Here is a 12,446-nt window from a genome sequence, read left to right on the forward strand (position 1 = left end):
GGAGAATCCAAACAATGTCTTCAGATTCGGATAAGATGCTTTCTTGTTACTCATCCAGTTATGAATATGATTCAAATAGTTCTGAAGAGGAAAGCATAAATGTTTGCAATTGATTAAAGGAGTCCTTCCGTCTCATTTTGAGGCGTCTGGACTACAATGTAGCTCCCAGAAAATGCACAAGATGGCGCCCAAGCTCTGTTGGAAATGGGCTGATTTGTCCGCTGGGAATTTGTGTCAACTTACACCTTCTTTATGCGTGTTACCGCAATTGGCTGCGACACACAACGATTCACCATGGCGTTATTGATGTTGTTTTCTTTCTAATTTTGCCATCAACACTGTGTTTTCAGATGAAAATAAGTACCCAAAATGCATTGTGTGTCGCTTTCTCGGTCGGGGGTGTTCCCTCCGTGACGTCACTTCAGGCATCGTCATCAACTGGAAAACAAGACTTCCTGAATATTCAGCGCGAGTCTTAAAAGGTCAAATCTAGCTCTATGCCGTGGAATCTTTGTCAAATTCGCTCAGTAGAAGTCATTTGAAGCCATTTTACAAATGATGGACGCAACTTGTCGGTGTCGGTTGTCCTTTAAAGGGGAAAAAATATCTTTGAACATATTCATACCAGGTTGAATTTCCAGCGATGTAAAACGTCATGTTCACATGGACAAAAAAACAAAACACATCAAACCGTGCCAGAGTAAGATTTGCACTGACTTCCTTTTGGAGGGGGGGGGGGGGCACCAAAACATCCTCCATTGGAATGTGTTGAACGAACGTAATCATGGTGGTCACCTCTTTTGTCGCCGCTCCACGTCATCGGGCGCCATTATCAAAAGCGCCTACGCGGCCTCGCATGGTTAGCGCACCACAAATGCCTGTCGCATTCGCTCACTCAACTCAGCCTCCTCCCCTTCCTTTTCACTTCAATGGCTGCCGCGAGGGTCGAGGGGGGTGATAATGGGTGAGGGGAGGGAGGGGGAGGGAGGGGGGGTAAAGGTGTATGGAGGGCGGGATAGGGTTAAGGTTATGTAAATGCTGCCCCAAAGTGGCAGTTGTAATTACTGCAGGCTGAACTGGTGTAACCCGGCTCAATTGCGGGGTGGGGGCATGGTACGTGTGTGTGTGTGTGTGTGTGTGTGTGTGTGTGTGTGTGTGTGTGTGTGTGTGTGTGTGTGTGTGTGTGTGTGTGTGTGTGTGTGTGTCAATCTATGTCAACAACACACACGCCTGGGCAGAGTGCAAATAAGTCGGTGGTGGTTTTTGTCTCTTAAGCCATACCGCCCCCCCCCCCCCACTCGCCCCTTTCACCAAACATAAACAAGCTAACCTCCCCCATCCATTGCTTTCTCTTTTTTTACTCCCCCTCCCCCGCCTCTGTCACTCTTGTACGCGCAAACCCGGCATGAATAAACCAGCACGCCTGGTTCATGCGCATGAATATTGATGAGAATTTATGCACGCGCCGCGACGCTTTAAAACAACAACAATAGCCTCGCCGATTGCGCTTGCCAAGACGGCAGGCCTCCCTCCCTCTCGCTCGCTCGCTCGCTCGCGTGTGTGTGTGTATATGTGTGTGTATACACCAGCCAGTGTAAACGACAGAAAGCGATTCCGGCTGGCCGCACCTCTGTCTCTGGTGGTTTCCGTTCACGTCAACACGTCTTCTTCCGTCTTTCTGTTACTCTCTGAGTCAGCCTGGCGATTCCCCGCCACCCCGCCGCCCTGCCGCCCTGCCTTCCCTCAGTGTGTGTGTGTGTTTGTGTGTCAGTGGGAGAGCGATGACGTACATAACAAGTGTCGGCAGTTATCTGGGCCGTCAGTCACGCGGTCGCGACGCATCTGTGTGTGTCTTGACTGATTTGTTGGAGGTCGCAGTTGAACGCACACACACACACACACACACACACACACATGCCACAGAACCGGTCAGCGACAGGGTATCCAGCCTTGAGGATTTAAGTTACACACATAACAGCTCCGTTCCAAACACACACAACAGCGTAAAAAGCTGTCTGAGCAAACACACGTCCTCGCTAGTGTTTGTCGTGCTCGTTATCGTCCCCGAGAGTTTTGCCTCGCTGACTTTGCCTGGAGCGCCAACGCAAATGTAACCGCGTCACCGCCGCGCCTTCTATGCCGTCCGTGTTCGTCGGCCCGTCAAATGCGTTCTTTCAAAGAAAAAAGGGAAACCGTTGAAACTGTTTGTTTTTTTTTATTGTCCACGTGAAAATGACGTTTCAGATCGCTGGATATTCAACCCAGTATGAATACAGTGATATCTTGACTTACGAACTTAATTGGTTCGCAGACAGAGTTTGTAAGGCGATAAGTGTGTATCTCAAAAATTAATTTCCCATAGGAAACCATTAAAATGAAAATAATCAGTTCCCAGGTCCCCATAAAATATCGTTTAATTTTAATTTTCTAAGCCTTAAAACTACAAAATAGACCTTATTTTATGTATAATAAATGTGCTATTGTATTGTAATTAAAGAAATAAACTGTACTGTATAATAAAGTCATTTTATTTATCTTTGTGCTGGTAGTTGTCAATAGATGGAAGCAATGGTCAATTTAGCGTAATGGTACCGGGACAGCTAAGTCACACAAACGCACACTTCATTGGTGTTTTCCGATGATCTCCTTCTTCTGCTCGACCGTCATTTTCTTTTGTGTCCTCTTCGGCTGAACACGAGCCTGTGGTGGGGTCTTTTTCAGTCCCATAATAGCAAAAGTACTCCACTCGATAAGTAAACCGCGTTTGCACTCAAAAGGGGTGTGGACAACTAGTCAGCCAGCCACCTAGTGGCGCTGTTCGACCGTGCGGTTTGGTGTTCATCCGCCCGAAAAATAGTCCGCCAACCATCGTGGCGCTGTGCGGTTTGAGTCGTCCGCCGAAAACTAGTTCGTATGCCAAGATTATATTCTCGTCAATGGAATCAGAATCATCTTTATTGCCAAGTATGTAGAACATACAAGGAATTTGTTTCCGGTCGAACGCGCTGCACTAGTATCATCCTCAAAAAATTGCTAAGTGGCACTATACACTTCCATTTGTTCTAATGACGACGGGGAAAGAAGAAGCTGTTTAAATGTCTGCTGGATTTGGTGCGCGTGGATCGGTAGCGCCTGCCTGAGGGGAGTCGCTGGAAAAGGTGGTGGGCAGGGTGCAAAGGGTCCAGTAGGTTAATGTTTAATGTTCATAAGGCGAAAGGTTTGCGAGCTAAAGCGTTCATAACCCCAGATATCACTGTCATTTTGTTGTTTTTTTCTGAAAGCAAAGAGGCTATATTCTCTATAAAATGGGGCAATCATGGCCACGGATTAATAGCTGCCCCCACCCCCTTCCTTCTCCTCATTTTCCTCTTTTCTAATCGAGTGCAACTCCAAACTAAATTCCACCACTTGGCAATCCGTCCGAAACTTTTGCAGATGCTCCCGTTTCTTCTCTCGGACTGTTTTGGCAGCTGCTCTCTCCAAGGTCGACTTTCAATGTCAAACATGTCCGACAAAAGGGAACTGTGACGGCAAAACAACAACAACAATGGCGAGAAAATGGAAATTGGCCAAGCAAGCGCGGAAACAATAAAAGGACACAGCTGAGCGAGCACTAATGCTGATTATATACTAGCTGCGGGGCTGATGCCCGTAAAAGACGCGTGTTGTCAAAAGCACTCATCCCGCGCAAGTGGCCCGCAGAGACAAAGCGCCTCTGATTTTTAAACGGACGCGTTCGCACCAAACGTCAACGCGCCTCCGCCGAGGAGCTCTTCACAATCATGCTAGCCACGAGCTATCCGCAGCGACCACCGCCTCTTTGTCATGCTAAAAAATCAAACGCGTTGACCCGAGGCGGGATAATTCAGCAATTCCATACAATAATTGGACTTTGATTTCATTCTTCTTTTTTTGCGATTAGATTGGATTTACTTTTATTCGTCTCACGGTGGAGAAGTTTACATTTCACAGCAGCAAAGTGATGTAAGGAAGAAAAAAGGAAAGGAAGAAGTAGAAAAACAAACCACAGGAGCTGCTGTAAAGGCAGCCACTCTCGCGGCGCCATCTTGAAGTCAAACAACAACAACAAAACTAAATAACAAATAATATCTAGCTGGATATCTATTAGCTATCTAGCCGGCTAGCTGGCTAGCTTTCTATCTATTTGAGTTAATCCGCGTTGAGTGAACTCTGGCGCCTGTGGCTGCCGCTGCTCACCCACAGACAAAAACATATTCTGTGACTAGCTATTTAGCTGGTTACCTAGCTACCTAGCTAGCTATCTATTTACTGTCTCGCTGGCTATCTATTAGCTATCTAGCTGGCCAAATATCTACCCGGCTAGCGGTTAGCTATCTAGGTGGCTAGGTATCTAGCTGTTAGCTAGCTGGCTAGCTTACTGTCTATTTGAGTTATTCCAGGTTGAGTGAACGCTGGCGCGTTTGACTGCCGCTGCTCACCCACAGAAAAGAAACGTATTCTGTGACTGGCTATCCAGCTATTCACCTTCAGCTATTGTTAAAGCGCCATGTAAACCAATATGTATGTATTGCATTGTATTTTGGACAGCCACCCTCATTTCAAGCTCATATAACTCCAGACTGCTATAACGTAGGAATTAACTCTGACGAAAGAAGAAAGTCTAAGCTTACTTACGCTGCATTGAATGTTGATGTCGTCCTAAAACTCATTATTCTGTGGGTACGAGAATAGAATAGAAGTGACAATGACAAAAACCCTGGCATTGAATTGACCACATTTTTGCATGTCTGGCAGTGAATGAGTTAACGTTGAACTAAATGTGTGCTTTTTTTTCCTAAATGTTTCTGGAAATTCCTGACCTGATCTGTGGTCCCTCACACGGGAACGGGAGGCTGGCAAAACAGATGGGCCGATGGGCCGATGGGCCGATGGGCCGATGGCCCGTGCTTCCCGTCTGCAGTCTAGCATGTGTCACGAATGCCGCATAATTGCTCTTTCGTTCCCCTCCGCTTCTTAAGACGTGAGCGGGGGCCGAAAAAGGGGCCGTTGGGGGTGGGCTCGGTCCACTTTAATTAAAACCACGAGGCTCCTTCGCCGCACTCGTTGGCTTTCCTTTTGCCCCTCCTCCACCTCCGTCGCGCTGTTCCACATTCCTCAAATGCTTGTAACGACGTCGCGCCCTAAAATGTTATATCGGCCTTCTGGCTGCCGCCGCTGTCTTTTTAAGAGCCGTTTCTCAAACGCCCCGTGCCCCTCCCCCAACCCCGCCCCGTGGAGGCTCACCGCTGCTGACATTCCCGCAATGTCCCCCATCGCGTTGAATCCGTCAGCCTGGTGGTTTGCCCTTTCGGTCGGACGATGAGACATTCCCGCCGAAGCCATGATGTCCAATCTGGACGCTAATAGGCCTTAGCTTGGCGTTGCCCCCCCACACCTTCCCCACCGGTCGCTGGCGAAAACACGTGTACGTCGCTGTGTGGAAACTTGGCTTTAAATACTTGGCGCCAAGCAGAGATAAAACGCCACTGTGGGGATCTTCATTTGATTGTTTGGAAGGCCTGCGTCGGCGCTCGCAAGCCCCCCGCCGGGGTCTTTCTTGTGACTAATTAATTTCCAGCATGCAGGGTCGAGGCCAGAGCTCGTGGGCTTGCCTCCTGCCACCTCTTTGCGAGGAGAAAGAGGAAGAGGGGGAGGGAGGCTTTGCTCCGGCTTGACTGCTGCGCCTCGGCCTGCGGTGGGAGGCGGCGGCGGCGAGGGGGAGGGCGGTTGAGGTTTTGACGAGCAGAGCGCAGAAAATCGATCCGGGGGCCTCGCTTCTCAGCCTCTTTCCGGACGCACGAGTCCTCCTCTCCCGGGAATTAGATAACAGCTTGTAAAAGCCCTCCACCGCCAGGCGCTGCACTCGCCTCCTTGATTCCGCTGCCGCCACACCTCCCCCCGACCCCCTCGCCCGCCTTTCCCGGCCCGCTAGTCCACCAGATATTGAATTCATCCCTTTCCAATTGGCTTTAATTGGACGCGCCGCTTCTCCCCATAACTGTGTGGATATTGCATATTATCAGCACGTTAATATTTTATTCGATTTTAATTGGCCTTTGTTGTTTGCCTCGGCGCACCGCTGCGCCCGTTCAACGCGCCGACGCCTGTGTGCCTTTGTGTGTTTGTGTTTGGAAAATACCAAACAATGGCTTTCCTTCTGCGCCTCTGTTGGTCAGTATCCCCTTCCACCGAGAGTCTGCGAAACTGCCATGTCAGGGATTGTAACGTAAGCGCCAAGAACGTTTCTGATCCCGGTACCCACCAAAGCGGGACATTACCTTCTCGTCTCAGTGCCCGTACTTTGGGGTTCACCTTGGAAAATGACGATATAGCCTCCTTCCACCATTGAGTGGGGATATGGGTTTTCAAACAGCCGTTCAGAGCGCTCCCACCCTTCACCCTGGAGCAGTGGTTCTTAATCTTGTTGGAGGAGGCACCGAACCCCGCCAGTTTCCTATGCTCGTTCATCGAAGCCTTCTTCCAATGACTGTGCCTACGAACTGCAGTCTAGATTGAGGGGTGGAGCTCTGTGGCGGAGGATCCGTCCAACCCCTGAGACCGACTCGCCGAACCTCTAGGGTTCGATCGAACCCAGGTAAAGAACCACTGCCCTGGAGGGTGAGCTGCAGAGTACTCCCCTTGGGGATTCCATCATTCTCCTATGGGGGACTTTACTGCTCATGTCGTCAATGACAGTAGGACGAGGAAGGATGCCATTGGGAGGAACAGCCCAACATGGTCTAAACCCGAGCCCTGTGTTATTGGACTTCTGTACTCGTCAGGCATTGTCCGTAACGAACACCACGCTCAAATAACCGAGGCCGCGGTTTAAACGATCGACTTTGTCGTCCTGTCATTGGATTTGTGGCCACGTGCTTTGGATACGCGAGTGAAGGGAGGGGTCGAGCTGTCAACTGATCACCACATGGTGTGTTGGTTTCAACGGTCGGTCGGGAAAGACCAAAACATATTGTGAGGGTTTTCAGGAAACTTGTGGCAGAATCCCACGTCAAAAAGAATTTCAACTCCCTCTACCAGAAGAACTTTTGCCAGGTCCCCGGTTGAGATAGGAAACATTGAGCACAGTGGACCATAATTCATGCATCCATTGTTGAGGTGGCCAATTGGAGCTCTGGCCAAAAGGTAGCGGGTGCCTGTTTGGCGGCAATCCACAAACCCGCCATTGGACACCGCCGATAAATGACCCTGTCAGAGTTAAGAAAGAGTCCTGTCGGGCCTTTCTGTTCATCTGGCACTCCCGAGGCATTTGACAGGTAGCGGCTGGCCAAGTGGAACACAGATCCCGCGGTTGCTGAAGCAAAAACCCGCGTGAGGGAATTTGGACAGCTTTGTGGAAATTCTGATCCATTATCTGGCATCTCTGGAGGGGGAAGCAGTGTGCCATTTTGTCGGGTGCCACTGACCTTGACTTGGGACGTTATAAGTGCGTGGGGCGAATACATAGAGGACCTCTTCAATCCCGTTGACACGCTTTCCATTGAGCAAACCAGAGCTGGAAGACTCTAGGGATGGAGTAACTGAGGTGGTCAAAAATCTCCTTGGCGGCAAATCCCCAGAGGTTGGATGAGATCGTCACGGAGTTGCTAAAGGCTCTGGTGTTGTGGGACTGTTTTTGTTCTTTTTTGAGAAAGAGGAGTGGAGGGTCTGTTCCAATTATAGACGATTCACACGCTTCAGCCTGCTGCTGGAAAGGAGGGTCCGTCGGGAGGTTCAGCCCCACATTCAGGAGGAGCAGTCTGGTTTTTATCCAGACCGTGGAACGGTGGTCCAGCTCTCAAGGTTGTTAATTCTCACATGGAACAAAACCCACAACTTTTTTTCTGTCTTAAAGAGGTGGGAGAAGTGAGTCCTTTACAAACAACTGTTAGACCTCTCAAATTACCTCAGATTTGTGAGTTGACCTCGTTCTCCTTAACAGCGCTAATGGGTAGATCAGCAAATGCCTAAGTTGGGATGTTAAATTTCAGTCCCACATTTCTACCACCGCCTTTCACACACTCCGCTAACCAATTCCGCGCTGGTTCCATTCAAACCGAATACCAACGCAAGAATAAATAAAATGCTAAGGAGTGTGCGTCTCCAGTTCCCAACCGTGGCTTTCCAACGTTCCCTTACAACAGCTGCTGTCCCCGTTTGTGTTTTTTTTTTCTTCTAAATACCATTGAAGCAGCCAAATCCAAGGGCGTTCAATGTCAGTAAAAAAGGAAATAGCGTCACACCAGTTTGCGTAAGGGCGTGTACCCTTTGAATGAGAAAGAACACCCTAGGGTGCCTGTCATGGCAGTGAAGCGCACGCCCGCTGGCTGACATAACAGTGACAACTAGTCCAACTAGAAGAGTCCTTATCGGACCTTTTTGGCTCCGGTATCCCAGAAGCAGGCCAAGCGGCGTGTAGCTTTGGCACTTGCGAAGAAGAAGAAAAAGACTTGGGCGTGGGAGGAGTTCAACGAGGTCATAGAGAACAACTTTGAAATAACTTCAAGGAAATTGTGGTTCTCCGTCTTGCGTCTCAGGTTGATGATGTCCCAACGTGGGACGTTATGGGTTGTTGGGGACTATGTAGTGGATCAACCGCAGCTCCTCTGATACATCATCCAGTGGGAAGCCTGAGGGTAGGCAGGCCGAGTTCTGAGGTTGAGGCCGAGTCTTGATGATAGATGATATCCGCCAAGATTTCTCAAGAGCTCTGGATGTTATGGGGCTCACTTGGTTGACATACCTTTGCAACATCTCATAAATATCAGGCACGAACGAGGCCTCTGGATTGATGGCCCGGGGTGGTGCGGTCCACTTTAAGGCAACGCACTGGGGAATTGAAGCATCAGCGCAAGGGTGTCAAAGTCATTTTTTTTTGCCGCGGGCCGCATTGTACTTTCAGTTTCCTTTCAGGGGCCGTTATAAATTTGGGGAAGGGCTCCAGATATTTCATCTAGAGCGCGCAACAAATGAATGTATAACTAGTTGTCAAATTTAAAATTAAAAATACTCTTATTGTAGTTTGCATGGGACAGTTTGACATTTTGGTTGGGACTTTAGCAAGCATCATGGTACTTAGCATGCTTGATTTGCTTTGGCGGGCCGAATAAATTGATGCGGCGGGCCAGTTTTGGCCCCCGAGCCTTGCCTTTAACACCTGTGCGTTAACGTAATGAATGAGCGGGAGAATTGACGTGAATCGGTGGAGCATTTGGAGTCATCTGACGGTTTGTCCTGGTGACAAAGGACTTGAGCGGAAAGGCCAAGCTCTTGGTTTACCTCCTCTTCCACCTCGACCCTTTTCGTACTGAGTGAAAGAACAAGATCACAGACACGAGCAGGCGAAATGTGTTTCCTCCGCAGGGTGTCCATCGCTCGTTTAGAGAACCGTGGCTCGCAGTAGAGCTCCTGTTCCTCTGCATCGAGAGGAGCCGAAGGACGTGGGTCGGGAATCTGGTTCAAAAGGTTTTCCCACACCTCCCCCGGTGAGCTCTTCTGGGCACCCGAAGCAAGTCACGTTACGAATCAACTTCAAGTCCCCGTCAGGACGTTTCACACAAAGCGGAGAAAAGCTTTGATAAACAATCAAAAAGGATAGAGAATCTCAGTCCTGGGTTTTCTCCAATGCCTTTGACGCCGTCGGATTTGCCGGTTGACTTGAATCTCCCGTTCCGTGTCGGTACCTTGGACACAGTGCGACGAACTCCCAAAAAAAAAGCAGTTCCGAGGGATCTAATCAGGGTTCTCTCTGCTGTAGGTTTCGCTGGCCGAGGAGATAAAGCCACTAAAATGGTATCCGTCGGTTTACCTGCTGGTGTCCATCTTCCCGCTCATCAACAGGTAAGCTAATGCGCATAAACACCAACGAATCGTGTTGACCAGGGCTCAGGAACCATTTCGGCTAAGAGAGCCATAAAAAGTCAAGTATTTGGAAATGTTTTTCAGTGAGAGCCGCAAGCACGTGATTTCAACAAAATGTCAGAATGTATCATTTAAAATAACTTTTAGCATACTCGCCATTAATATGAATAGTTTTCCGTTCCTCATGATTGGTCAATGGAATGAAAGTCAACTTGCCGTATGCGAAGTTACTGCTAGCTAGCCTGCACGCCGCTCATTAGCTTGCACGCTTGTTTCTGCTATCTCTCGCAGAAGTACAGGTAACATCCGACTTACGACCGAGTTCCGTTCCGACCAAACGGTCGTAAGTCAAAATGGCTGTAAGTCGAAATACAGTAAAAAGTTGAATAGAGAGTCGGAGGCTAAATAACTGGCAAACTCCCCCCTCTGGCGCCATCACAAGGTCGATTGCTGTAGGAGCGTGAGATGCTGGCTGGCCAAAATTGTTGTACGCGTTGCGGTGCCAGGCCTCAAAGTCATTTTGTTGTGGGTGTCGGCTGCATTTTATTGGCTTTGTCAAACGAGGGGGGGGGGGGGCAGGTTGCCCAGTAAATGATAAGCTTTTTTTTTTTTTTATAGGTGACGTTGTTTCCACGTTGAGCCGCTAGCGTGATTGACAGGTCAGGGTTACTAAGTGATTAGCTGCGGCTGCTCGGCTTGTCGCCACGGCGATGTCGGCAGCGACGCAGGTCAATTACAGGGTCAACGTCTCTCAAAGGCTTTTCCTTCAATGCCGCCCGCAATGGCCTTCCAAAGCCCCACCCCCCGTCCTTCCCCTGCCCCCCTTCTTAACCTCTGTCCGTTCCCTACGTCCTCACCCCTCCCTCCCTCCCCCCTCCCACTTCGGCTGTCAACTGACGTGGATGATTTCCCCCCCCCCTCCTCCTTCCTCCGTAAATGTCACTTTCCCTTTCCGCTCCCCTTCAGTTCCAAGCGCCTTTTTGTCGCCGCTCCATCCCCTAATTTGCGATTTTCCGTCTCCTCTTTCCTCCCCCCCACCCTTTCCTCCTCACCCCTCCTACGGCTCCCCCCTCCCTCTGTTTTTCCCCCCCGCCTGTCTTGAGCAAACACGCTCGGCTTTCTGCCTTTCTCCCGAGAGCGCACGGGGGGATAAAACGGGAATGAATTGCTCTCTCGTTGTCGTCTTCCGCCTCCTCCCCCCGCTCGGCTGCGCCGGCTAGATATATCCCCAGCTCCTATTAATTTGTTAGCCCCCCCCCCCTCACCCCTCTATCGCCTCCCCCCTCCTATTTACTTGCCTCCCCCCCTTCTTGGCTCATATCCTCCCCCTCCCCGCCTTCAGCTGAGTGTGTAAAGTGTTTGTCACGGTAGCGTGCCGATGGTGCCGCGCGGAAGCCAACGCACGGCAGACAACAAGCCTCGGCGGTGTGTGCGTGCGTGCGCGCGTGCACGTATGTGCGTGTATTTTCATTAATGTATTTATTTGTTCTTCCCCGCTGGCGCGCGTAGGCGACAGTCCGCTTGGTTTTTTCGTGTCAAGGCAAATGCGCCGTCGCCGCTTGTTGCCACGTGTGCGCACTTGTTTGTCGAAGTGAGTGCGCGTGCGCGCTAACAACGCGCACGGATTTTCTAGCCTATGCGTGTGCGTGTACATATGTGTGTGTGTGCGTGTGTGTGTGTGTCTGAGTGTAGGATTATTTCTATCTGAGCTCCAAAGCCTCCTAAACAGGGCTTAGAGAGACGGCCCAGGGCAGCAGCTAAAGCTGTCGGCTAGAGCGCCGCCGCCGCCCAACCCGACCCCCCCCCCCCCCGCTACCACCCCCCACCAGCCCACTCTGCCATTTCTCCCGGCCTGATCCGCGCTGTTAATACGCAGGCACCGCCCCCCCCACACACACACACACCCCACACACACATTCCTGTTTCAATTGTTTTGTGAGGACCACCGTTGCTGCTAAGTTTAGAGAAGAACTCGTGTTCCATTTGAAGACTAAATGTCACCCCATTTCAACTTCTTTAAAAACAAAGAAATAAAATGTGGACTTGAAACTGAAATAACGGCAGGAGTGAGGACTCTGAATGGGTACATTCAAAGTCCTCACGCCTCTAGTGAAATTGGTTAAAATATCATTTTACTATTTGTGGTATGAACTTTTTCTTCTCATTAAACACGCACACACACGCGCACACACACACACACTGAATAAAAACTGTGTGTATCCAAGTGAAATGAAAATACCCAAAAAATCATTTTGGGGAGTTGTGTTGCTCTAGAAGCCTTTAGAACAGGGGTGTCAAAGTTATTTTTTGCTGCGGGCCACATTGTAGTTATGGTTTCCTCTCGAGGGCCGTTATGAATTTGGGGAAGCCATTAGAATGTTTAAATCCCTTCAAATATTTCATATAGAGCACACAGCAAATTAATGAATAACTCGTTTTCAAATCTGAAGTCAACAATAATGACTTTTATTGTGGTTGACATCCAAAAATATGACATTTTGGCTCAGATTTTAGCAATCATCGAAAAAAATGATGTGGCGGGCCAGATTTGGCCCGCGGGCCTTGAC

The 12,446-nt window shown here is 49.6% G+C and overlaps 1 protein-coding gene across 7 annotated transcripts in view; it reads left to right on the forward strand.

Moving 5' to 3' along the window:
- The window catches only part of LOC148894968 (cyclic AMP receptor 4), a 90,935-nt gene that overhangs the window by 43,325 nt on the left and 35,164 nt on the right, over nucleotides 1–12,446 (forward strand). For all 7 annotated transcript variants that reach the window (XR_016115878.1, XR_016115880.1, XR_016115879.1 and 4 more), the window contains one exon: nucleotides 9,776–9,858. Coding sequence is in view for 4 of the 7 variants with exons in the window: in XM_089003402.1 (XP_088859528.1) it covers nucleotides 9,776–9,858 (83 nt within the window). In the remaining 3 variants the exon portion in view is untranslated. The remainder of the gene's footprint in view (nucleotides 1–9,775; nucleotides 9,859–12,446) is intronic.

Source organism: Hippocampus bargibanti, linkage group LG08 (genome assembly GCF_051943395.1).
Source record: "Hippocampus bargibanti isolate YZ-2025 linkage group LG08, ASM5194339v1, whole genome shotgun sequence".
In the NCBI taxonomy this organism is placed as follows: domain Eukaryota; kingdom Metazoa; phylum Chordata; class Actinopteri; order Syngnathiformes; family Syngnathidae; genus Hippocampus; species Hippocampus bargibanti.